The following is a 27486-nucleotide window of genomic DNA, read 5'->3' as shown; positions in this document are numbered from 1 at the left end:
TTCCTGGATGTTGATACTGGAGACAATGACTCCACAGATCTATCTGGGACTAGCTGCTTCGTCTCAACCTTTAGGGTCTAAGAATGCTTCATGTCTACCCTGAGTCCCTCAGTTTAGGGAATAAGCCCATGGTTTGATCATCATGGTCACTGCCATGATGACAAGTGACAACCACACCCTCTGGACTCCACTTGACTGGGGGAAGAATGCAGGTTCTCAGGCTCCACAGAAAATGGTTCAAGTCATGGCTTTTAATGGAGTAACCTCGGACAAGCCAGTTCACCTCTCCAAGCTTAGCTTCCCTGACTGTAAATTGGGGTTAATAACACACCTATGTAGTGGGATGCTTGAAGAAATTTAAAATATTATATCCAGGTGCACAGCAGGACAACTAGACTGAATTTCCCTCATGCAGCTCAGTTGACCTGGCTCCACTGCTTCTTGGGTACACTGTATTTAGGGGCAATTTTACCTCCCAAGGTCTCATGGGGAAACAGGCCCCAAACAGAAGAAACTCGCCCAAAACAGGCTGGTGGCACATGGACTGGGCTCATATCAGAGGAAGCAGCCGGGAACTGGGAAGGATATGCCTCTAGGAGCTCTCCCACGCCAGGCAGATAGGACAGTTTGCTGCCCTCCACATCCTCCACATACATGCTGTCGAAGAGGTAGGAGCCATCCAGATGCTCAACGAATGCCATCTGTGGGCAGAAAACACCTGGATGTGGTGACCTCAAGCGAGGCCCTCAGCCCCTCTCATGAGTCCCTGCAAGGGCCCACCAAGCAGGGGCCTATCCTAGGCCCTGGGACTGTCAGACACACACTTGGGCTGCATCTTCCTCCTCAGAATGCAGGTGGAAGGACCAAGTGGAAAGGGAGGAAATACCAGGGAATGGGCAGACCAAGTTGCAGAGGGGGCATCAGGCCCTGTAGATGAACTGTGATTTACATGGTTTTGGAGCCTCAGGATCCCTGGAAATCTCTGTTCAATGTGATTGGTGGGCTCTCACAGCATCTCTGAGCTGGGCCGAGGGCAAACCACCCTCTCCAGTGGTACCTTGTGTTCCTCCAGCTTCATCCGCCGGGCCTGCTCTTCCTCCTGGCGGATCTGCATCAGGTTTTCCCGGTGCTTCAGCTCATCAATACTGTACTGGTTCTTCATCTCCGCCAGCTCTTTCTGACAGGGAATGAGAAGTGGCATTGTTACCAGAGGATGTTTCGTCTGAGCCACAGTGACCTCTGCTATCCTGTGGCCTCCCAAGCATGGGATCCCATGGATGGGTCCCTTTCATGAAGGTGGATGAGAATGGTTTGTCATCTCCTTATGACCCTTTCCAGGTATCCTGAGTTTAAGGGGAATCAGGGAACTGGGAATTCATGGAGTTGGGAAGCACTCTAAGAGCCTTGTGTTCATCCCCTGGTCAGTCTGAACTGCTCCGACATGCTCCAGGGAGCACCAAAAGCTGTCCCCCTGCCTGAGTCCTATAGCACCAAGTGGGCCAGAGCTTGGGGTGGGCCGTGGCTGGCCCCAGATCTCACAAAATCATGAACAGGAGAGTTTCAGATGTCCCTGCTTTGTGGAACTCTGCTTTTATGGTCTTTTTCTTACTATTTATCTTGATGATTCTAGATAAGTCTCTAAACTGTGGAAGGAGCCTTGGTTTGCTCAAGGTACAATGGGAACAACCAGGCTATGTTGCCTGCCTGCCCTAGACAGAAACTTCTGAGGACCCAGGAGAAAACACCTGGGAAGGGACTTTGAACTGTACAGTGTTAGTCTGTCCTGTGTTTTTATAACAGGCAAAATATACCCAAATGGGTCTTGGGCCTATTCCAAGCTTTTGAGCCCATGTTACATTTCAAATTATTATCTAAATGAGAAGAATAAAACTTAAAATCTTGGAATTCAAAATCTTTTTTTGGGGGGCAGATATCAGGGATTGAACTTAGGGGCACTCAACCACTGAGCTACATCCCCAGTATGGGGGGTAGAGGCCAGGCTCTGCTACCTGATGACCTGGGGTCAACTCCCAGCTTGACCGCCACTGGTCATGAAACACCAGGCAGGTCACCTCACTTGTGTGTCAGCAGCTGATGAACACTAGGGATGAGAGCAGGCCCACCTCACAGTTTTTGGTGAAAACAGCAGGAAAAAATGCCAAGTACTTGGCATACAAATGCTAAACAGCAATCAGTCATTAGTACTGCTCTTGGGGTCTGCACAGACTTGAGGTGATCCTGGCAAATACAGTTGCCAACCCTCCTTTAGCCTCTTCAACATCTTCACATGGAAAAACAGACAAGAGCTGTCAGGTGGCCTTGGGACAATATATGGAGGAGGCCCAGTCACCAGGACACATTGGAAATAGCACCCAGGAGGGTGCTGCTGGAATTGCTCTGACAGAGACAGGTAAGGGAGCTTAGGAAGAGGGAATTGCCTCTTCTCTTTTCCTAGATGTGGATAGGGGAAGATACCTTTCACTGCCCTGTGAAACTTGGGCTCCTGAAGACTCTTATGGGCGAAGGGGGCGGTGGGGAGAGAAAAGGAGACACTTGCCGCGTGCTCATCAATGCGCCGAAAGTCCAGGTACACAAGATCAGGAAGGTAGGCATAGATGAACATTTTGTAATCCTCTGCCTCAGCGATGGGGTTCCCGGAGAGGCTGAGTGTCCGCAGGCACTTGAACTTTCGCAGGTAAATGAGCTAGGGAGAAGCGAGAAAAAAGACACCAGTCCCCCATTTTTGGATGTGATAGAACTGAGAGCATATCTAGTAGCATCTCTCCTTGGTACCCTTTCAGAGTCTGCAGTCTGGCACAGCACCTGCTGGATGGACAGACAAGGAGGGGTAGGGGCTTCCGGTTTAGACCGTCAGTGAGGCAGAGACTTTCCAAAGTATCAGTCAACTGGGGCTCCAATCCTAGCTCTGGACTTAGGACAAGTTACCTGACATCTGTGAGCCTTAATTTCCTCATCTATAAAATGGGCATAAAGATATTGTGTGTGTTATAGGTGTTGTAAAGAACAAACAATGAAAAGAATTTGTAAGTGTGTCTGACACCTACCCAATAAAGGGCAGTTATAGTTGGATGTGGTGGTGCGTGCCTGTAATTCTATCAGCTTGGGAGCTGAGGCAGGAGAATTGCAGTTCAAAGCCAGCCTCAGGAACTTAGCGAGAACCTGTTTCAAAATAAAATATTTTTAAAAAAGAGCTGGAGATGTTGCTCAGTGGGTTAAGCATCCCTGGGTTGAACCCCTGGTACCAAAAAAAAAAAAAAAAAAAGGCAGGTATAGTTATTATCAGTGGTCATTCAGAATAGGTGTGCCTTTTTAGATCGCTGTCTTGTGAAAGGTTCAAATCTCTTAAATGAAATGGAACCTGATTTAACGGTTAGCCTCGAAATCACTGGATAACAATGAGTGGAACATTCCCCTCCATTTCCTATACCCTAGTTTTAGTAAAATGGGGGAAAAGTCAACCACATAGCTAATACTTCATGTGATAGCATCATTTGAATACCTAGATGCTGTGTTATGCAAAAGATAGAAAAGAAACCTACTGTGTTTCTCTGAATGAATTTCTTTCAGCATTTATTTGTTCTTTTGTTCAATAAACGAGATAAAGCACTTAGCAGGCCTCTGGCAGATACCATAGTAGCCTTGAAGAACAGAGTTAGGAACAAGGTCCATGGGTCCTTGCCCTAATAGCAATTACAATTTATGTGGGGGTGAAAATATTTTTTTAAAAATACAATCATGCTATGGAATCAACCTAGATTCCCTGCAATAGATGAGTGGATAAAGAAAATGTGGTACATATACAAAACAGAATATTACTCAGCCTTAAAGAAGAATGAAATTATGGCATTTGCAGGTAAATGGCTGGAACTACAGAATATCATGCTAAAGTGAAATAAGTCAATTCCAAAAAAACAAAGGCCAAATATTTTCTCTGATAAGTGGATGCTGATCCATAGTTGGGGGTGGATAGGAAAGAATGAAGAAACTTTGGATTGTGCAGAGAGGGTGAAGGGAGGGGTGGGATGGTGGGGATGGGAAGAACAGTAGAATGAGACAGACATTATTACCCTATATACACCTATGATTACACTACTGGTGTGATTCTGTCAGAGGAATGAGCAGTTATGCTCCATTTGTGTACAATGTGTCAAAATGCATTCTTCTGTCATGTATAACCAATTAGAACAAATAAAAAATTAATTTAAAAAACAATCATTATGGTTTGGGGCAAATGCTATAAAGACTGTAAATATGGCACAGTAAGAGAAAATAACGGGGAGGCCTTTTTCAGTCAGGGAGCTCAGAGGTCTCTCCAGGGAGATGACATTTAAGCTGAGACCAGGGAAAGCACCTTCCCAGAAGCCAAACAGCACAAGCAAAGGCCCTTAGGCAGCACAGAAATTGGCACATACCAGAAACTAAGCGAAGGCTAGGGTGGTCACAGATGTTGGGAAGGGGCTAGAAGAAAGGATACAAGATAAGATTGGCAACAAGGTCAGAGGCTGGTTCACATAAGACCATATAGGCTGTGAGCAATGAGAGTTTTGTTGGGGACAATGGAAATCATTGATGTTTTAAGTATGTATACGGGAAGACAGGATCTGGTTTAATGTTTGTTTGTTTTTCAATACTGGGGATGGAACCCAGTGCACATGGTAGGTAAGTGCTCTACCTCTGAGCTACATCTCTAGCCTCCTTTTTATTTCATTTTGAGACAGGGTCTCACTAAGTCGCCCAGACTGGCCTCAAACTTGGAATCCTCCCACCTCAGTTTCCTGAATAGCTGGGATTATAGGTGTGCACACTTGGCTTTGGTTTAATTTTTAAGAGCGTTCCCAAATGAGGTTCCATTTTTTATATTTTAGATTAGTGAAGAGGAAGGTGTGATAACAAAATGTGTTGAGAAGGTGAGAAGGAACAGGCCACACCATCATTGCTGGTGAGTCTGTAAATGGTTCCACTCCAACAGAGGGCAATTTGGCAAAGATTCATCAAAATTTAAAATGTGTGGTCCCTCTGACCTAGCAATTCCCCTCTAGGAGTTTATCTTACAGATGAACTGATCCAGGTGTAAGCAACTGTGCTCAAGGACATTCCCTACCTAAGGACTTCCAGTACAGTACACATGTATTGGCAGTAGGCTGAAAACAACCTTAATGTTCATTTCTAAAGGACTGGAAAAATACATCACATTGTGTCTAGGCAGGGGAAATGATGACTCAGGAGGAGAGAGGGCAAGTGAAGCCAGGTATGTGAAGGGTAGCTGGGTAGGCATGACAATCACGCACAATGCTTAAACACAAAATGCCTGGAGAGACACACATGTAACTTAGCAGTAGCTGTGGCCCCAGGAAGGGGAAGCAAGGACCAAAACCAGGAGGGAGGGGCTCTTCCTTGTGTACCCTAAGTTCTGCTTATGTGTCTGTGTTTTTAATGCAATAAGCAGGTATTCAAATAAGCCTACTAAATAAATAAATGACAAGAGCATGTAATTAAGTGGCAGATAGAACAGATAAAGGTTAAAGGGAAAGATGATCAGGGTTAGAAGCTAATACCTGAGAGCTGTCAGTCAGGACTTTCTGGGTCAATTAAAAAACAGGGCTGGCACCTGATTAGGTAAAGAGGATCCAGGGTCCCTAAGGACCCAGGATATAGCCAGGTCTTGGGAACATCTGGTCCAGATACCTCAGCACTCCCTGGCAGCTTCTCCCCATGGACCTTCTGTCTTCTTCTTTCTCTCTGGGGACCAGCTATAACTGCCTCTTGAATACTCACAAAGGGATCTAGTACCTGGCACTCCACTGGGAGAGGGTGATGGAATTTCTTCCTGACCTTGCTGGGACAAGAAAACCCAAGGCCAAGGTAGGGAGTTGGGCATCCACAGAAGGGCTGGGACATGTCCACCTCCATTCTCTCTGCACCCTTTAGCACCTGTGCCTGTTTCTTTGGAGGGATAGGGTCTCAGGTTCTGTTACAGTTTAGATGTGAGGTATTCCCCAAAAACTCATGTATGAGACAATGCAAAAAAACTTAGAGGTGAAATGATTGGGTTATGAAAGTATTAACCCAATCAGTGTGTTCATGCACTGATAGGGATTAACTTAATGGTAACTAGGCAAGCAGGGTGTGGGTATAGGAGGTGGATCCCTGGGGGCTTGCCTTGGGGTATATATTTTGTCTGTTGAGCAGAGCTCTCTCTGCTTCCTGGGTGCCATGTTCCCAACTGTTTTCCTCTGCTACATGCTTCTGTCATGATGTTCTGCCTCACTTCCCACCATAAGGAATGGAGCTGGTGATCTATGGCTGAGACCTCTGAAACTATGAACTCCAAATAAACTTTTCCTCCTTAAAATTGTTCTTGACAGGTCTTTTGACCACAGCAACAAAAAAGCTGACTAAAATAGGCTCCGTTAAAGTCTACAGTGTCCAAGGGCTAACACATTGGAAAGGATTCATTCACATGAAGCCCTGGGCTGTAGGATGTACCAAGATAGAAATATCTGCTAAATGCTGAGTTTCAAGCAACAAGGTTTGGGGTTGGGGATGCAGTCCAGTAGTAGAGCACTTACACAGCACATGTGAACACTTGGTTTTGTTCCCAAGCACCGGAAAAAAAAATAAATAAATAAAAAAAGGTCTGGAACAGTTTGAGTTTAATCAGCAACCTGGAAATTCCTGAATAATAATCACTTTCCATGTATCTACATTTGACATATAATGTTCTCTAATTGATTCAATCCTCACACCAACTCTATGGGATAAGAACTATTAATTCCATTTTACAGATACACAAACCGGCACAAAGAACTCTTTCACCAGCTCAGGGTCAGACAGCTGATGAGTGACAGCACTGAGATTTGAACCCAGGCTAACTAATCTCAGCCTCCGCTCTATTAACTTGCACACTCCATGCCTCACCCTGCTATCCTATTGGCCAGAATTTGGGTTTCCTGAACCTACAGAGCAGAGGACAGGCTGGACAGTCAGAACCCAAACCTTGAGAAGGACACTGGTTGGATTTAGATCCTCCCGTCTCGCATGCAGGGCAAACTTTGAGACTCTACCACCTCTAGGGTTTGGCTTGGCTGGTCAGACTTAAACACAGGTGCTCAACCCATCTCAGTCCATTCACCTCGGCCACCCAATCTGGCCATGTCCTAGCTGTGATACTGGTATGAGGGTAGGTGTAGGGCCTAAGATGGCCCAATTAGACTAAAAGGACACCACTGGGGGTAGATTTCTCAACTCTCTGTCCTGTTGGATATAAACAAGGAAGCCTATGACCCTGACTGCAATCATGAGAAGCAGCCTTGGAGAGATGCTGAGGACAGTAGAGCCCAGAGGCTGAAGGAACCTGCATCCTTGAGACCTATTGATAAACTCCCCCTCTTTGCAGTGTCAATAATCATGCCACCAAATGCCACTGTTTGTGGCAGGTGCAGCTGTGACACTCTTGTTGACAGCTCTCCATTCCATCATTTGCTTTCTGTGTCATAGAGGTCTCTGAAGTCCCACTAGGCCCACTCCCCTGCTCAGAAGTCAGGAAGGGAGGAAATAAATCCCCCGGGGCAACCCTCGCTGTTGAGGGACAGTACTGCAGATTAGTGCCTAAGGCTTCAGCCCTTAGGTGGTCACTTCTGGGAAGCACTCTGCTATTGCTAGGGCCCTGCAGAATTGAGCCCCCATCACCTGCTGCAGCAACCTCAGTGACACCCCACATTCACTGCAGCCTCCTGCAATCACCTCATTCCCTCTAGCTTCCCAATGCCACCTCACAATCTGTACTGAATTTCTGCCTTGGTTCCATTTTAGCCTGTTTGTGACAAACTTTTATGTTACCTGCAGGCCAAATGTCCTTTTTGGTGGCACCATTTTGCATTAACCCATTCACATGATCTCCTTCAGGTTCATTTCATGATGGCAGTTTTTCTTCCTAAACATAGGCCTGACCTGAATATATCACACACAAAAAAGCCCTGCACCGCCCTGTCTGCAGTGAGTCCCCAGCTAAGCCCCAGCCTGCAGGTACCCTTGACTTCTAGGGACCCTGGGCTCCTCAGAGGTGCCATGCAGGCAGGCAGGCTTTCCTGGTGCACTTCCAGGCCTTTGTTCATGCCATCCCCTTCCTTGGAATGCTCTTCCCTTTGCTGGATGGAAAATTCTCATCTTTTAGTGAATCTGAATCCAGTTACCTCTTTTCCCTTGATGCTTTCACAGGAAGGATGTCAGCCATGACAGTCCATTCATTAAAAACCTGCTTTAGCCTAATCCTGGACCAAGTGCTTCATGTTTATTACAATTACTCTCACTACTTGACAGACAAGGAAACAGGCATAGAAAGCTTGAGCCTCACTAGGTTTAGATCTTCCTGTCTGGCACACACCATGAACTGCCAAGACCACATCATCTCCTGGGTCTGGTCTTGCTGAATACACTTAAATATGGGTAACAACTTGAGCACTTGACCTACCCCAGGCCATGCATTTAAGCCACCCAAGTGTGCAGCTGAGATGTAAACATCTTAGGCCATCAGACCTAAGAAGAAAAAGGAGTCTTGGAAGGGTTCTGGACAGTTGCTAGGATGGGCGGCCCGGTTGGAGAAGCAGATTAGGGACTGTCTTGTTAGGTCACTACTGGTCACCTCTAATATAGGACCCTTGTGGCTACTGCTGGGGTCTTATCCCTAGCTGACTGCTGTGAGCCCATTGTGGGGTGTGCTCGGGGCAGCCCACCTTCCTTCCCCTCAGATGACCAATGTCCACAGTTACACAGACACATCTCTGGCACCCTGGCTTACCTTCCTACTTCTCACAGGTCTTGTTTTATTTGCTTCTAGCTTTTCGTCACCTGTGTCTTGATTATGTGGGTGCATGAGCTAGTCATCCTAAAGGGACTATATCTTGTACATCTCTGTACCCACTGAACACAGGACAATTGGCCCATATCCAATAGGTCCTTGACCAATGTTTAAGTTAATATGAGACTCAGAAAGTGACTTCACTGAAACAGAGGTTGCAAACTGGTACCAGAGGAGGGATTTGTTGGGTTAAACATGGTATTTAAACATTATCACATCCCTTGTGAAATAATCTGGATGTCTGCCCTTTCCAGGCAAAGGGGGAAATCTGGAACACTCAGCCAGCACTTCCCCTTGCCATGACCCCTGACACCATTCCCAGATTGAGTCCTGCAGGTACAAGTGAGCATGAGTCCCTATTTCTGGCCACTCACATTCATCATGTTGCCAATTTGGTTGTTGCCCAGAGACAGCACCTGCAGCTTGACCAGAGCATCCAGGGAGTCAATCTTGGAGATCCGGTTGTTGAACAAGCTTAGGTCCTCCAGATTCACCAGTGTGTCCAGCCCCTCAATGGCCTCGATGTTGTTGAAGGACAGATCTGGGAAGGGAAGAGGGTTCTGAGAGTGTGTTGTCTGAGCTAGGAAGGAACTGTCCTGAAATAAAACCACGAGGGTTACTGAGTGCCAGGAATTGACTCACTGTCTAACAGCTTATGGTTCTAGAAGCTTGGTATGGATTCTTCCCTGCAGCTGCATGTTTACCATCCTCCCCAGTTCTGCTGATTGTCCTCTCGGGGACACATCTCTGCTCTGACATAGTTCTGGGATGAAAATGCTATCAGGTCTGAAGAGTGATACCTTGGGGTCAGGGGTTCACAGTTGTGGGGTGGCCCTTCTGTGACGCCTGTAGGCACTTAAGCAAATCTACCTCTTGTCTGCTTAGTGTTTACCTCTTTACCAAGTGTGCATCCTCTGACAACAGCCCTGAGGCAGCTTTGGATTTCTGGGGCAAGAGACCTGGACCCGAGAATCAGAAGACTTGGCTATGATCTGCTTCTACTGCCTGCAGCATGACTCAATCAAGTCAGCCTCTCTGAGCTTCAGTGACTGCATCTGTGAAATGGCAGCATAATCCTTGCCTGTGGAATTGCTGTGACTCCAATGGTCAGCACAGATAGAGCTGAGAGTGATTTACAAATTGGGAGATGCACTGATGCCCCAGGTTTTCCTTGTTACTGGGAAGTAGACTGACAGAATGGAGGGAATGTGAATTTGGGGGCCAGATAGGAGTGGGCCTAAGTCCCTGCTCTTCTACTTCTTGGTTGTGTAGCTCTGGGCAAGTGCCTTGACTTTCTGCACCTTAGCTCCTCTTCTGTAGATTATAATAGACACCCATCTCCTAGGATTGTTGTTGGGTGTCCACCAGCATCATACCAGATGTGAGGGGGCTCCTAAGAAGCCAGCAGGTGGACACAGTTCATCAAAAACCCCTGCGGGCTTGGCAATGAGGACCAGAGCTCTAGGATCAGACAGAGCTGGGCTGGTAGTCTGATGTCCCCACTTATTCACTGTGACCTCAGTTTGCTCATCTCTATGATGGGAACACTGTGTGGAGTGAAAGGTCTCATAGGGAAAATGCACAAGCCCACACTTAGCACGAAGTTGAGAGTTCACTGCATGCCACTTCTGCCACTATCACTTGATCATTTGGCCCCTCTAGGCAAGTTATCTGCCCACCTGTACTTAGATTTAGATTAAGTGGGAGTCCATAGCTGTCCTTTGTGCCCTATGCAGACTGAGGTTATGCAGTTGGGTGCAGAATGTTCTATCCTGATGGGTCCAAGCACATCTTTGTCATACTTTGCCCAGTATAAGCCCCAGGCTTTTAAAAAATAGTTGCTTTTTGCTATCCCCAAGCTGATGATGGGTCAGCAGCTGAGTGTCACCATGATTGTCTTCTGGGGAGGTGATAACCTTGGCAAGGTGTCACACTTGGTTAGGGCAGACACATACAGGCAAGGGTCTTACCCAGCCAGACAAGGTGTATGAGGTTCTCCAGACCCTCGATCCTCTCGATGATATTGTTGTCCAGCTGCAGCTTTCTCAAGTTCTCAAACTGCCAGAGATTGTCTATGCGAAGGATGTCTGAAATAATGGAGGACAGTGCAGCCTTGGGTTAGGGTTTGGTGCCAGCACATTGGGGGCTGAGACAAATCCCCTGCCCTGCTCTGGAGTATACAAGTATCCTGGAGATGTGGACTAAGCATCAAGGACCACTGTCTCCCTATCAGTGCTCAGTGTTGGTGAGGATCAGGACTGTCACTCAGGGTCACAGGAGGACCTAAGAGGTCCACTGGGCACAGGGCCAAGTGGGGGTCATTGTGGGGGTCAGTTTGACCTGTCCAGGGCAGGAAACTCACTCACACTGCCTCTTGGTCATGCTGGTCCACCTTGGGACTCAGGCCAACTCAGGAGCACAGGTGGGTTTTCCACAGTGTGAGAAACAGAATTAAAGCATGGGTCTCTGTTGGTGGGAGGATTAATCAATCAGTTCTGCCTTTTCGGGGGGTCATTTGGCTACAGTTACTGAAATGTTTAATGTCTATGCCCTTTGCCCTTCAATTTTCTTGTAATCTATCTCCAAAGACATACCAGAGAAATCCTAAGGGCACGCAAGGGGCAGAAAAACAGGGGAGAACCCCAAATTGTCCATATATAGGAGATGGGATAAATTTCCCTTACTTCAGAGTGACAGATTCCAGATATTACAGAAGTGCTGGGACCCCACAGTCCCTGAAGACCACCCACCCCAGCTCTGCAGCCCACCTATTCCCTTTGCTCTGTCAGCCAGAGTTTGGTTTCTGTCCCTGACAGCCAGAAGAATTCTGAGAAGTGTATAAGTATAAACAAATTGATACTGTATATGTAAAATTCTAGAGACTAATCTTGTTCCCCTTCTGCTTTCCCCAGAAGCTACATATAGCTCTGTTGTTTATACATCAATTTTTTTTCTATATTTGCTTTTGCAGTGATTTCCAATTATAAGATTACAATATGCTTATTTAAAGAAGTAAAATAATATAGACATGAAGGGTTTTTTAAATATATATATATTTTTCAGTTATTGACGAACCTTTATTTTACTTATATGTGGTACCGAGAACTGAACCCAGTGCCTCACACATGCTAGGCAAGTGCCCTACCACTGAGCCACAACCCCAGCCCATGAAGATTTTTTTTTTTTTTAAAAAGTAACTAGGGATACTTTAACAGGGCTGGGAATAATACATTCTGGGAATGCCCAGAATGGTAGAGGTCCTGGGTTCACTTCTTAGTATCACAACAATTAAAAATTATATAATTAAAAAATATCAATAATCATATATCTGAGTGGCAGTTTCAATGTTTGTTCACAGAGGCAGGGACTGCTGGTGAAGTTGTGAATTAAGTGGGAGGTATGCCTACTAACTTCCCTGTGCCAGGTCTTGGAGAGGTGGCCAAGATCCTCTGACCAAGGGCTGTGAGGGCCCTCAACCGCTCCCATGATTCCCAGGGCAACACTGGAACCTGTCCTTCAACTGCCTGTTCGTGGCCAGATTTCCCAGACTGACACTAGCCTCTATCCCCACCTGTGCTTCTGGGGTGGGGCCGTTTTGTTTCAGGCTCCCAGCTGCCTCCCATCTCATCAGGATTTTCTAGGCACCTGCTCTGGACCTGATTTTTGACTCACAGTTGCCCAACCCCACTTTGCCCTTGGCCATGGTGGCTTCCTGCAGAGCCCCTTTTTCAGGGCGGCTCCTGCACACCTGGATGCCCTGCCACATGCACCTGTGCACTGATATTTGCCTGGGTATCAGCAGTTCATGTGGAAAAGCCAAAACAGCACAGTGAATCAGTCTGTGTTTGGCAGTTGGCTCCAAATGAGTTATTGGCTTGGCAGGGTTGCTGAAAAAGTCAGTTTAATCTTTTTTTTTTTTTTTCAGTTTAATCTTCGACACGACATCGGATCTATCATCATCATTCCCTGAACCACAGCAGTGGCCATCTCACTAGATTCCTGCTTTTGACCCTGCAGTTAGTGGGGTCCTGTCCCGTCCGTGAGAACCCAAGTCCCATCCTGTCCTGCTTCAGATCAAGACCCTCCCAGGTTCCCAACTTACTCACTATAAAAGCTAAAACCTTCCATTGGCCCCAAGGTAGGATTAGCTGACCTCAAGACCTCTCTGACCTGTCTCCTCTCGGGTTTGCTCTGGTTGCTGAGCAATTGCTCTGGCTGCTCCCTCTGCCTCACACACTTTCCCCAGTGGATCTCCCTGAAGCTCTCTCCCTCACCTCCTTCAAGTCTTTGCTCAATTGTCACCTTTTTGACAAGGCCTCTCGTCACCCTAGAAAGTACTGCACTCCATCCTAATTTCCCTCATTTCCTTTCTTGTTTTCTTTTTTTTCCCATAGCACATATTGCCTTTAACATACATTTACTTTGTTTTATGTATTTGTTTTCCCCACTTGAATGTCAATGCCATGAAGATAAGTTTCTTCGTTCTTTAGACTCACAGGTGAAACCTAGTATCTAGAACAGTATTGAACGTATAAGAGGCACTTGCTCAATATTGGCTGAATGAAACTTAGATGGGGAAGCAGGAAGCAAAAGCAACACGGTCAAGCACCAAGGCCCAAACCTACTGTAGCTCTTCTGCCTCTTTCCCTCCTCTCAGAGCTGAGGGGCTATAGTTCAGGCCCTTCCCAGCTCTGGGGAGGTCATCCCTAGATGTCATGCCCTGGGATGTCCATGGGATTTGTGAGTCTGGCCCTGGCAGGGCCTGTCTTGCCCACTGCTGTGTCCCTAATAATTTCCAATAATTTCTTTTTGACTGGTTGCCTGGCCAGCCCCAAGTTAGAGAAAAATGTGACTCCTGCCAGGTCACTCTGCTGTGGCTCACCTGCACAAAATACAGTGGTTTCAGGATCCTAATCCACATCTCTCCTTCCTCTTGTATCTCCTCTGTCCTGACTCCCTGGGTCACTGGCTTTCCAGCATAGGCTGTGCAGTGTGCGTGTGTTGTCTCACTTTTTCTCCCAACCATCACTTGGGGAAGGGACTACTGGTACCCCATTTCGCAGATTAAGAAACTGAAGCAGTAAGTCTTTGTTCACCAGCTGTATCTTCCCATTGGGCTATCCTGTTGCTCCTGAGATGTCCCTCTGCTTAAGGGCCCTGTGTCCCTCCTGTTTCCAGTCCCTCTTTGGTTAACCCAGTGCTGGCTCCTCTTCCTCCCCATGCTTCCCATTCTGGCTCCTGGCTATGTGGGGCCTCCTAGGGGAGGCCTGCCAGGGGACCCCCTACTCCAAGGACACCAGTGCTGAGTTGTGTGATGGAAACAGCATGGTCTTTGGGGTTTGCTTAGATTTGAAATGGACAATTTTATTTTACTTTTCTGTTCTCATTCAGAATCAGGAGTGTCATGGATGCTCAAATGATGATAACACTTGATATGAAGCTTTAAACATGTCCATGCTGGGCTGGGGATGTGGTTCAATCACAGAGTGCTTTCCTAGCATGCTTAAGGCTATGGGTTATATCCCCAGCACTGCAAAAAAAATTTTTTTTAAATATCCATGCTGGGGGTGTAGCTCAGTGGTAGGTCACTTGCCTAGCATGCTTGAGGTCATGGGTTCAATCCCTTACACTGCAAATAAATAAATAAATAAAGTCTATGTTCTATGCTGCTCCTATGCCTTGGAATCCAGAGGGCCTTAATGCTGATGTGGGTCTTTTTTTTTTTTTATTGAACCAGGGATTGAACTCAGGGGCACTTAAGCATTGAGCTACCTCCCCAGTCCTTTTTTGTATTTTATTTAGAGACAGGGTCTCACTGAGTTTCTTAGTACCTCACTAAGTTGCTGAGGCTGGCTTCGAATCCCACCCCATCCCTGTATCACCCCTGGACACGCAGGATACATACTTTGGAAGTCCAATTGCAGGGACAGAACATCTTTGAAGAGGATGCCCTCCTGCTTGGCCAGCTGCCCAGCTTCATCCCGTGGGCCCTGCTCTCCCACAGCCACCTTGAGCATGTCGTCGTCCATCACTCTTGGCTCCATCGAGCCATACATCCGGTTCATCTTTCCTAAAACACAACATTGCTCTTTCCCAACCTGCCTCTTCTTTGGTTTGAGGACAGATTATGACTGGGGTCTCCTCTTTAGGGGTCACAGAACATCAGGGAAGCCATGGACACCCTGAGGGCTGCCAGTCACACCCCTCAGCCTACTTGTACCTCAGAGATAATACATTTGCACCGAGGCTATTCCAGGGTTTCCCAGTAGCCATCTGAGCCCTTCTGTAGGATTAATTTCTTGACCCACAACCATAGCTGGGGCCTTACCTGGACCCACGGGACTGATGTCTTCATTGGTCTCAGTCTGTGGTTCTCAGCTTCCCACAAGGCTCCGTATCAGGCCTCTGACTTTCTGTTCCCATTCTCATTCAGGTCTCTTAGTGTAAACTACTGACTATGTTCCCTTGGCAGCCCCACAGGTGAGCCAGTCTGCAATGACCCTTCTCTGAGGAACTCATCCCACATAGGCAGTTGCGTGAATGCTTCCCAGCCCCTATAAACTGTCTGCCAAGGGAGATACTGACCCAAGCTGGCCATTCAGGCTTTCCCCCTGAGAAGTGGGTGATTGGGGCCTCAGGATGGAAGTGCCTATTGAAGCTGGCTGTTTGACTAGGGAGGAACTAGGGAGCCATGGACTGGTCAGATACATGGTTAAGTCAAGAGAGCAAGAGGGAGATGTGGTTGATGTAGGTAGAGAAGCAGAGAAGCATAATCCAGACACAAAGACAAAGGAGAGATGGAGTCTGCCTTCTTCTTGCTGGCTTTTCGTCCGTAATGTCCCTAGCTCTCAACCCCATGCAACCCCATGTTTCTCTATCCTCTTCTGTGAGCATTTCCTGATTTCCCACATTAAATCCTCTTTAACTTAAGCCAACTCTGGTAGGTTTCTGTTGTTAATGGTCCAAAAGGGTTGTCTGAAACACTGCAGAGAGAGGTGGGGGGATCTGTGGATTTGGTTAGTCACATTGCAAGGCTGACCTGGATTGCTATTCCTGGCTGGACAGAGCTATAGTTCTGGGAATCTGGGGTGCCCTGACCTCATTATCATCATTACCAACCTCTTAGTGAGAACCTCCAGTAAGGCAGGGCCCTGCAAGAAGCTATAACCTTCTTTCAGTCTACTGGGATTCTGCCCCTGTGCCCTCTGGAGGTCCAGTTCTCCCCTCCCCTCTGCTTCCACCCGCTTCTCACCTCCCTGGTGGTCTCACCTTGCCCATATGCCTCCCCAATATCCAAGGTATCCCTGAAACTCTGGTTCTTTCACCCTGATGCTAGGCAGCCCATATTTTCTGCCCATATTAGGCTGACGATGTCCACCACAACCCCTGGTTAGCTGGACAATCTGCCACCTGGTTTAGATATTGCCCACAAAGACTCCCCTCCCTCTTTCTTCCCCTCCCAGCTACTTGGGTGCAGTTTGGGTAAATACGCATCCTCCATTCCTGTACTGTCTCTGGTCAAATATCCTAATACCTTCAACTCATGTGCCTCCTTTCCTTCTTCCCCAGGGAGGAGACACAGACTCTGGCACCTTCTCTGAGCTCCCAACTGTCAAGACATTGGGTTTTACTTCTAATTCTCTCCACACTGGTTTCACCTCCTCAGGGTCACTGATTCTATCCCCAGTGATGTTTCTAGTCCTTGTTTCTCCTCTCTTTTTCTAGCTCCTCACTCTTCTGAAATGGTTTTCCCATAACGTACCACCAACTTATCTCAGGAAATTTAAACGTATTGTGCTTCTAGATGTTATTTGAAGTATTTAGGCTTTTCTTTTTTTAAAAAAAGGGATGCTATACTTTGGGAAATAAATCATAATTCTGATGTCACAACTTTGTCTTCTGAGCTGGAGCTGGAGCTCAGTGGCAGAGCACTTGCCAAGCATGTGTGAGGTACTGGGTTTGATCCTTAGCACCACATAAAAATAAACAAATAGGGGCTGGGAAGTTGGTAGAGTACTTGCCTTGCATGCACAAAGCCCTGGGTTCAATCCCCAGCACCAAAAAAAAAAAAAACAAAAAAAAAAAAACCAAAAAACAAAAAAAATAAAGGCATTCTGTCCATGTACAACTACAAAAAATTAAAACAAACTTTGACGTCTCATCCCTTCTACTTCATCAAGAGCTGGTTCTTGGAACAAATCAAGCTTGCTTTCAGTCAAGCCCAGAATTTCCATGCAATAAGGGATTATTGTCACACACACTAATTAAACACCAAGGGCAGGATTTGGATTCTGACTATGCCTTGTTTGGCAACTCACTTCACTGGCAGAAGCCTTTGCTTTCCCATCTGTAAAAGGTATATAATTCCCTTCTCCTATGTTTTTGTAAGACCATGTTTTTAGTCCACACACACCTACTGAATAACTACTACATGGCATGAATAACAGACAAATCATCTTATCTCTGTTTCAGACATGAAACAAGTAATCATACAAATACTTAGTTACAATCCATGAAAAGTCTGTAGGTGGAGAGAACTACAAAAGCATACATTAAGGGAAACCTGGCCTAGCCAAGAAAAACAGGGCTGAGATCTGAAGGACCAATAGGGAAGAAGGGAGAGGGAACTGCATGGTGAGGGCCCTGAGATGGGAGAGAACAGGCATGCTCCACTTTGGCTGACAGGATGTAAGCTTGGAGAGGCCTGTGGGAGTTGTAATATTTTCCTAAGACCCTGGGAAACTCATAGGGCTTAATAAGGGCAGTGACATAATCAGATTATAATTTTAAGGAGTTCATCCTAGTGGCAGTACTGAGAAGTGCAAAAGTAGTGAGGCCAGAGATGACCAGGGATAGAGGTAAGATGTGGATCTGAGACCTCTCTAGGAACTTAATTTATATGTAGGACTGATCATCCCCAGTTTCCAGATAAGAAAACAAGCTAGTTAAGCTGGGTGTAGTGATGCATGCCTATAACCCCAGCAACTCAGGAGACTAAGGCGGGAGGATCACAAGCTTAAGGCCAGCCTGGGCAACTGAGTGAGAACTTGTCTTAAAAAGTGCTGGATATGTAGCTCAGTGATAGAGCACCTCTGGGTCAATCCCTAGTACCTCCCCACAAACACAAAGAAAGAAAAGAAAGTGGGGAAAAAGAAAAGCAGAAATTAGTTAGGAAAGCTGATTAGTTTGCCAAAGTTTATATATCTAGAATATGGCAGAATCTATTTTCCTAATCATGGCTCTGCTGTACCCAGGTTACTAGGGACTATCATTACCACAATTCATAATGTTTCTTCCAATTACTTTTGATCGGGGACAAGACCCAAATAGCCCTCCCCTATAGGGATTTTAAAAATAAGCTACCACCCAAACTGGGTCCCTTTTGAATTGCCTGATAACAGTGTCGTTGAAGAACAATGGTAGCAGGTGGGGAAGGAGTATTTTTCACACACCTGTCAATGAAGTAATCTCCTCACACAGAAACAAATCCGGATTTTCCTGGGAAACGATAAACTGAATGAATTAAATCAGAGAAATACAGACCCTATATGCCATGAATTAATAAGAAGAAATCCAACCTCCTACTGAGTACTTATTGTGAACTCTGTGCACACGAATTATTTAATTACATGTCAGTTCTAGAGTCATTAAAGAAGGAAATCCAATTGCCCTTATTTCCCAGGTAGGGAATCTGAAGCCCCAGCAGGAGGAAGTTTGTCCAAATCATAAAATGAATTACTGATAGACACTGAACTTGAGTATCCATATTCCTAGTTCAAGCACTTTATACAGCATTAAATGAACTAACTTAGTGAGAGTTACGAGGTAGGATACAATGACTAAATTCTGGAAGAACTAATCAGTGGATCAGGGTGAAACAGTGGATCTGTTTCTAATGACACATATTGGGCAGGAGGCTGGGGGATGGAACCCCTTAAGATCCCTTCTGATCCTTACTCCCTGAAGAAGCATTCCCTTAGCAATTTCTCCTCCAAAGACCTGAAAAGTCCAAGATTAAAGTGTCTTTGCTGTCTGGCAGAAAACAATGTGTTCCCTGAAAAGGCCAGAGCCGGAATCCTCAGAGAAAGGGTCATGGGAAAGAGCTAAGTCGACGCTCTCGCCCCTGAGAGTCCTTCTGGTGCCTCAACTCCAGGGTCTCACCTTCTCAGCTACCAGGCTGGTTTCCTGCAGCAGACGCTTCTCTTGGTTGCTGGGGAACCAAGCGCCGCCACTCGGTTGCTAAGAGGAAGTCAGGAGGTAGACATCCTGTGTGAAAGTTGACGGGTCATGTGATAACATGTCTGGGTGGGGAAATACTCCAAACACCAACCAGCCGTAGAGAAAACAAATGTTCCTCCAATCACTACTTCCATGGGCCGGCAACTTCCTAGATCTACTTCTTTTCCACCCCCTTAATTAAGTGATTGACTCATATTGTGTCCAATAATAGTAGGATTTCTCTAGATTGACCAATATACAGATGAATCAAAAAGAACAGCCCCTCTTTCGGAGGCGAGCCAGGGGAGGTGCCGCTACGCCTGACGGGGACTCCAATGACCTAGCTCAGTCCTCGACCCAATCAGACGCCTTGTGGTGGGTGGGACTTCGATGAGGGTAGTGTAAAGGCCAATCGGAGGAAGACTGTGCAGACGTTGTCCAATAGGGACGCTATAAGGGGGCGGGGCCAGAAGCCCGGCGCTGGGCGTTCTGGAGGGTGGGGCGGGGGCAAGTGTCAGTCAGGTCGGGAGCGCGGCGGGGGACAGCGGAGTCTGCGGCGGCAAACAGGGCGTCAGCTGCCGTGTTGTCTGCCCAAGATGGAGTTCCTCCTGGGGAACCCGTTCAGCACCCCTGTGGGGCAGTGTCTCGGTAAGGCTGCGCGTGCGGCGGACGGCTTGGGTGGTCGACTGACCGGGCTGGGCTGGCGAGGACCGCGGGCCTCTGCCGGCTCCTGTGGCACCTCACAGGTGTACCAAGCATTCTTGTTGTTGAACCTCTGCCGGGTGGCGGTGCTACCTCACGTGCGGGCTGGATCTCTTCCAGGCACCGGTCTCACCTCAGTTGTGAACCCGGCATCTCTGTTGTCAATCCTCTGCCTGGCGCCGGTGCCACCTCACGAATGGACTGGCCATCCTTGTCCGGCCTCTGGCTGTGCCAGTGCCACCTTGCTAGCGGGCTGGGCCTCTTCTGAGCGCTGGTGTCACCTCACGGGCAGAACAAGCGCCCGTACTTCTCTTGGGGCCTCCACCTGGCACTAGTGCCACCTCACAGAGCCACCCCTGAGGCCCAACTTGAACCCAGAGACTCTCCCTGCCTCCCTACCATCAGAGCCTAACCCTTCTTTCTTTCCTGAGGTGGTGCCAACTGCTGGTCTGCTTACCTCTCACTTATTAAGAGATGCCCCTGCCTGCACCCTTGCTGCCATTGCCCGCCCTTCCCCATCCCACCCCCCACGCCCATCACGGACCTAGTTGTCCCAGACCTCCTCTTTCCATATATTTCCCTCCTCTTTGGTACCAGCAGACTCAGACTGGACACCCTCCCAGAAATTGCCCTCTGCTCTAGGACTTACTAATTTGAGCTGCAACTCTGCTAGGCTGTAGGAAGGACTGGTTGGGGGAGGGGTTCTTGGAGGGTGATTATCTTGTAAGGGGGGTGGCTTGCCACGGTGCCTCCCAGGAAAAAAGGGAGGCTGTGTTGTTTAATGATAAGAGCACTCCACTGAGAATCAGGAAACCGGGACTCAACTAGTGGCATTGCCAGTGATTCTCCCTATGACCTTGTGCCCTTTGTGGTTTGAAGTTCCCCTGTCTGTCATGTGAAGTGTTTGGAGGTGAGAAGTGGTAGGTGCCTTCAGATTTCAAGGTTTTGATATTTCTTGTAGTAGTCTCTGCATATTGACTGTTGTTCCCCCTGGTATATTAAATTTTCCCAAGCTGAAATCTTTTACTGCCACTATACAAGACAGTGATACTTCATAGTCTCTGTCAATCCTATAAGGGGCCTTGGCGACCCAGTAAAGGGTACCAGAGTAGCATCTTAGATGGGCCACTAAAGTGGCCACTCTGGGATTTTCTTATCAAACAAACAAACAAACAAACAAAAAAAGCAACTTGAAGCCTGGGGATGTCTTCAGTGGTAGGTAGAATGTGTGCTTAGGATGCATGAAGCCCTGGGTTCCATCCCCAGCATGGTAAAAATAATAGTACTAACAATAAATAAAAAAACAACTTGTGCCTCTTCACCTAAGTCAGGAGCTTATGCCAAGTGATCAGTCAAGAATGTTGATTAGTTCTTTTAAAACTAGGTTCCTCCCAGTTGGTTGAAGGACTGGTAAAACATCTTTCATGAACTGGGACCTTTGGTGTCCTTATGAGCCTGACTGGTTTAGGCAGTAGTGATTTGTTTATTTCCTGATTTATGAATTTCCAGCTTACTTTCCAACCTTTATTGGGGCCAGTAAAGTTATCTCCTATTAGTTGTTTGGCATATAGGAACTTTTCTTTCCTTTCTGATAAAGTATATTTTATAAAGAATTGTGGACACTGGGCCTTGAAAGAGTTCTTTCCCACCAATACAACACTTTGTCCCAGCTGCCCGTTTGAGTATCTCTCTGGATTTTCATACTCCTTCCTTCTTCCTCTTTTACTTTCCCCAGGTGTTCTTCACAGCAGCCATATTCCCAAGACTCATTTGCCAGTTGGGTTTGAATTCCAGCTAGTTATAGAGGAAACCAGTAAATTTGGAGGAATTTTTTTCTTTTCTTTTCCCTTATAAAAGGAAGTACTACATCTTTAAAACGCCAACGTGGTTATGAAAAGTAGAATGTAGATGAGGGGTAGAAGTTAAAAGGAATTTTTAATTAAAATTTTTTGTGATGCTGGGGATCAAACTTGGGGTCTCCAGCATGCTAAGTAAGAGCTCTACTACTGAGCTATACCCGCAGTCCAAAGGGGATTTTTAAAATACAAGTATAAGGGAAATGGGGATATATAGTGAGTGAAAAGAGCATACTTCCATTAGGAAGATCTGGGTTGAATTTTGGTTCCGCCCATTTCTTGGCTATGTGACCCCAGAAATTGTGTAACCCTTTTGAACCTTAGTTTGTCTATCTGCTGTGAGAAAGAGGGAGAAGAAGAAGTGGGAGGAGGAGGGGAAAAGGGAAAGGGGTATTTGTACTCACAGAGTAGAGTAATTTTAAATTTTTTTAAACTTTTAATTTTTTTCCACATTTTTGTTGGTGCATTATAGTTGTACCTAATGATGGGATTTGTTGTTATGTATTCATATATGCACACAATATAATTTTGTCAATATCAATCCCTAGCACTTCCCCTAGGGTAGTACAATTTGAATAAGATGATGTTTGTAAAACTTTGGCATTGTATCTGGAACATAGTAAACTCTCAATAAATTGCAGCTTTCTCTGTTAACAATAGAATAAGTTAGGACTGAATTCTACCTGGATAGGGTATATGATACAACGGGCCCATTGGTGATACGTGAAGAAATATACCCTTCCAGTGTTCGCCATCATTTATAAGACACTTGACCATGAAGATGATGAAGGTGTCCTGTTGACAGGTTGCCAATTGGCAAGGTCTCAGTCATTTCAGTTCAGTCCCCATAAATGATTAGCCCACAAAATGAGGTTCTGATGTATGCTCTATACTGTTGTGACCAAGTGTAAGAATGATTTTCTTGACATTTTTAAAAAAAGTTTATGCCAGGAAATGGGTAGGAGAGAAGGGAAAATATAAATAAAATAACAACAAAGCTAATGATAAAAGTAATAGCACCTAGAGCTTGCACAAAGCAATTCTGCAGCTATCATTTGCTTTTTGTAGATGTGGTATGAATAAGTTTTATTGTCCTTCCCACTTTAGAGATAGGAAGCTGAGGCTCAGAGGAGTGAAATAACTGCTCAGCTGGTAAGAGAACTGGGATGTCATATATGTGTCTGTTATCAAGGGATTTGCAGTTCCAGACGAGAAACTCGATGTATGAAACAATGATGAATAGTACAGATTATAAGTGCTGTAGGAGTCCTGAAGAATTCAGATGAGAGCCAGGTATGGTGAATGCATGCCTGTAACCCCAGCTACCTGGGAGGCTGAGACAGGAGGATTACAAGTTTGAGGCCAGCCTAGGCAACTTAAGAAGACCTGTATCAAAATAAAAAATAAAAAGAGGACTGGGGATGTAGCTCAGTGGTAGAGTACCCTTGTGTTCAATCTCCAATACTGAAAAAAAAGTAGAATTCATATGAGTCTGGGGTGGCAGGGCAGTCCCTGCTACTCTTTTAGTTTGGGGACCATTTGTGAAGGATAGGAAGGAACTCCAAAGGCTTAGAAGAGAATCCCCTGGGCCTGAGGACAGTTAAATAGGGTGGGAAGGGAGGGGAAGGCACAGGCACATCTATGATCTGAGTGGAGCAGAGTTGACTGTGGGGAATAGTGGGAAGTAGGATTTGAGTGACAGGATGAAACCCTGCTTTGGGTGGGCCACATAACAATGACATTCTTTAACTGACTGCAACTTTGAGTCTCTGTGGACCTTGTTTTCCCCACTTATAAAATAATATCTCTCATCAGCTGCCTGGTTTTGTACCTAGATAATTCTGCTATATAGTTCAGTAGATATTCATGAGTATTTTTTGGATACCCAGGCCTGTGCTGGACTCTGGGAATGCAAATATTAAAAAGCAGCTCCTCAGGAGCCTTGAATAGAAGTACCATGCCCATTAAAGGGTCCTGGGTCAGAGTGGTTGGTGAAGTAATTATGACTCTGTTTCATACCTGAGCTTCATCTGGATGACTTGGTGCTGTTTAGTCAAACGCTTAGCCTGCATATCTGAAGCTAGGAGTCAAGACCACAAATACAAAAACTACTGACGTAGTTATTTGTGCATTTATTTTTATTTTTTTCCCAGTACTGGGTATCAAACCCAGTGCCTTGTGCATGCTAGGCATGTGTGTATTTTTTGTATCCATCCTGGACTTTGTTCTGGAAGGTGATTCCTAAGTAGAATTCATGGCTCAGAAAGCAAGAATGCAGTGGTATAAAAGACTAAGAAGTGTGGAGGAAGAGAAACTACTTAAAGCAGGTCTGGTGGTACATGCCTGTAATCCCAGCTACTCAGAATGGTAAGACAGGAGGATCACAATTTCTGGGCCATCCTGGGTAACTTAGCAAGATCCTGTCTCAAAATAAAAAATTTAAAATGAGGACTGGGGGTGTAGCTCATTGGTGGAGCTCTTGCCTGATATGCATGAGCCCCTGGGTTCAATCCCCAACACTACAAAAAACAAAACAAAAGAAAAAAACCAGAGCACTTACTTTCATTTCTTGAATTTTCACTTCTGGAAGAAGGTTTAAAATATTATTGTCTGATCTCAACCTTCCACCACACATGGAGTTGAACATCACAGATCAGGAGTTCCCCAAGTCAAGTCCAGGGTATTGGACAGAGGTCTGCTGTTTTCCTTGTGATGACTGGAAAAAAGTTTTCAGATATTCCTTTTCCAAGAGAAAAATTGAGATTCATCTGGATTCAGAAGTCAGTGAGTGGTTAATTTTGCCCGTATTAAGGGAGATGGGCCATCTCTTTTTGAAGTTCTGCTTTATCAACATGTAAGAAGCAGATAATTGTGTTGCAGAGTTTATGTTTGGAAATTGAGTGGTGTTGGACATAAACTATTTCATAATACCTTGAGAATGCTGGGTGTTAAACTCTAGCTTGGCTGTTTATACCTAGAATACGTAGTCATCTCTCAAATTGCTATGGCAGTTGGCAACTTGGAAAACCCTTTGGCTTCAGTCATTTTATTTAGCCTTCATAAGCTTGGGTTATACAGAGGAAGAGAACTGGAAGGAACCTGCAGTTATTAACTAGCTATTATCTACAAACTCTGTATGTGCAATCTCATTTAATCCTCATAACATATGATTTTTGAGTGTTATGGTCCTTTTGTCACTTAAAAATCCAGGCTCTCAGAGGCTAAGAGACTTGTGCAAGGTCAATGGGAGAGTTAAGCCTAGAATGCACTCCTGATGTAGTGCTTATTTTGCACTGCTTTGTGTTACTGCTTTCTCTCAGATCTTGAGATTCATTGTCATCGGAATCACTTGGAAGGCTTGTTAAAATGAAATACTGGGCCTCACCCTCAGAGTTTCGGATTAGGTAAATCTGGGGTGGGGCCTAGTGAACCACATTTCTTTCTTTATATCTTTGATGGTGTTGGGGATGGAACCCAGGGCAAGCACTCTACCAACTGAACTAACCCCTCAGCCCAACATTCCATTCTTCTAGCTAGTTTTCCAGTGATATTAATGTTGTTGGTCCACTTTGAGAACTGTTGGTGTAGATTAATAGTTCTTGTATCTCTTTTTTATCTTTCTCCTAGCATTAAATCTGGATTTTTTTTCTGGACAGCTTATAAGTATGATTACTTAGGATTCATTCATTTGTTCAGTGATTGATAGATAGATAGATAGATAGATAGATAGATATCAATATATCAAGCTAAGCATAAGTATTTACCAGGATGTTCTGTCTAGTAAGGGAGCTAAGACAGGTACTAAATCATATGAACTAGAAAGTGATTGGGCAAGATTGGACAGATTTATGCAGTAGGGAATAGAGAAAGGGAGGGTGAGCTTCTTTGTAATAATAGTAGCTAAAGCATTTTTTTTGTTGTTGTTTGTTTTTTTTTATTTTGTTTTTTGTTTTTGGCAATACAGGGATGGAAACCAGGGCCTCATGCATGTACTCTACCACTGAGCTACAACTTACTCTCCCCACTCCAGCCTCCCCACTCTTTTAAGTTCAGTATTAGATTACCAGAGACTGAAGTGGTCACTTTATGCATCTTGGGGCTATTTAATCCTCACTACAATGATGTGAGTAAGGAGGTATTGTTATTATCTCCGTTTTGCAGATGACGGCCTTGAAACAATGAGAAGGTATGTAACCTACCTAGGGTCAACAGTTTGAACTCAGCACACTAGCTCCAGAGTCTGGGTCTATGTTATGACCTCAGCAGGAGAGAGGTGAGGAGGAACACTGTAGGAGGGAAGTGGAGAACTCAGAAGACTCTGCAGGTGGGGAGTCTGCTGAGCAGGCTCTGATGATCAGGTAGGATTTGGTCCATGCAGAAATAGGAAAGGAGACTTGGAGGGCTTTCTTGGCAGAGACGACAAGTTGGGCAAATGCTGGATGTTGGCTGGGTACTGGGTGATGGGATGGGCTTTGTTTACCTTGCAAAGGGGAGTAGTGGGTGGTGATTCTGGAAAGGTCGAATACAGCCTGATTGTAGAGACCTGCTGTTGTCATGTTCACATGTTGGCCAAGACTTTTGGACTCTTTCCTTGGTGGTACTGGTGAGCTCTGCAAAATTTCTGGGGCAGAGAGTGGCATGGATACCATCACAGAGCAGGAAATTTCCCCTTGGCAGTCACTGAAAGATCCTTCTTCTCTCTTACAGTGAAAGCCCCTGTCTGTGCAGAATGGGAAGGGGGGTATTACCAGGAAGTCAGCAGTGGGCAGTGCTACTTCCTCCAAAGTTAGGGGTATAGACACTGCTTATGAGCTCTCAGCAGAGACAGTAAGGTGCAAGTCAGTGGAGCACTGAGAGGAAGGTGGGTCTGAGAGCATTTGTCCTTCACTGCCTGGATAGGTTATAAGATGCCAGACATGGAAAGTCACATGGTAGGGGTAAACCTGCTTCTTGTCCTGCTCTGTTTAACACATACAAGAACAAGAAATGAGACTCGCAGGCTTTTCTAAGGGGGTGCCACTGCTTAGGAGGAGGGCTATTTGGGATATTTAAAATTCTCATATAATAGTGCTTTTAAAAAATTAATGTATAATCACATAGAAAATAGGAAAAATATAGAAAAAATGCTAAGGAGAAAAAAAATCTCCATCATGTGTTTTCTCAAAAATTCATTGAGATTTTTCTTATTTCAGATAATGGAATTATTTACATATTTCATTCTCCATTTTCTCATGCCTTAGAGATGTAACATTGTATAACTACTCAGCATATTTCTGTATAATCTATGTGTTATTTATTTTATTTATTTACTTACTAGTGACTTGAGATATTAGGTGAGGAAGGAGGTATAAACAAAGTGCCCAGGGGAGTTTCAGATAAGGAATGCTTCTCTTATTAACAGATAAAACACCCAGAATTTTTTGGCTAACCTAGTAATCTATAAGTATGTGAATAACATTTGTTTGGGGAAACTGACCTAGCTCATGGTTAGAAAAGAGGCCTTATAAAAACCAGTCTTTGACTTGTTACCCATCTTGGTGTTTTTCTTTCCAACCCCACTGACCTAGAAGATTCTTTTTGATATTCTCCATCTTATCATCCAGCTTGCTATCCATCAGCCCTCACTCCTTCCTCTAGGCAGCCTTCCTAGACCACCCTGTTTATGGAAATGACTATTCTGTGGACCCACAGTACTTGTTATCCAGATCTTTTATTTGGCTCTTCCCTTACCTATAACATAGAGAAGACTATTTCTCACCCTTTAGGTTTTTATGAAGATTAAATGAGATAATGTGTGTGAAGTTCCTGACTGCTGCTGGGTGTGGCAGTGCA

At 45.5% G+C, this 27486-nt stretch overlaps 2 protein-coding genes across 16 annotated transcripts in view; one reads left to right on the top strand and one right to left on the bottom strand.

The window, feature by feature from the left end:
- Drc3 (dynein regulatory complex subunit 3) overlaps positions 1–19126 on the bottom strand; it is a 41430-nt gene extending 22304 nt beyond the window's left edge. For 2 of the 4 annotated variants that reach the window (XM_047547428.1, XM_047547429.1), the window contains exons 1-8: positions 19040–19126; positions 18331–18376; positions 14784–14948; positions 10849–10965; positions 9253–9419; positions 2558–2704; positions 1058–1177; positions 589–701 (exon numbers count right to left, since the gene is read on the bottom strand). In XM_047547428.1, coding sequence (XP_047403384.1) covers positions 589–701; positions 1058–1177; positions 2558–2704; positions 9253–9419; positions 10849–10965; positions 14784–14943 — 824 coding nt within the window. In that variant the 5' untranslated portion in view covers positions 14944–14948; positions 18331–18376; positions 19040–19126. The remainder of the gene's footprint in view (positions 1–588; positions 702–1057; positions 1178–2557; positions 2705–9252; positions 9420–10848; positions 10966–14783; positions 14949–18330; positions 18377–19039) is intronic. The other 2 variants (XM_047547426.1, XM_047547427.1) reach the window with 2 other exon arrangements.
- A 493-nt stretch (positions 19127–19619) lies between these two features.
- Tom1l2 (target of myb1 like 2 membrane trafficking protein) overlaps positions 19620–27486 on the top strand; it is a 113080-nt gene continuing 105213 nt past the window's right edge. For all 12 annotated transcript variants that reach the window (XM_047543994.1, XM_047543995.1, XM_047543992.1 and 9 more), the window contains exon 1: positions 19620–19744. In XM_047543994.1, coding sequence (XP_047399950.1) covers positions 19693–19744 — 52 coding nt within the window. In that variant the 5' untranslated portion in view covers positions 19620–19692. The remainder of the gene's footprint in view (positions 19745–27486) is intronic.

Source organism: Sciurus carolinensis, chromosome 3, assembly GCF_902686445.1.
Source record: "Sciurus carolinensis chromosome 3, mSciCar1.2, whole genome shotgun sequence".
Classification (NCBI taxonomy): domain Eukaryota; kingdom Metazoa; phylum Chordata; class Mammalia; order Rodentia; family Sciuridae; genus Sciurus; species Sciurus carolinensis.
The sequence above is the reverse complement of the archived record's forward strand: the minus strand, read 5'-3'. Positions and strand labels throughout refer to the sequence as shown.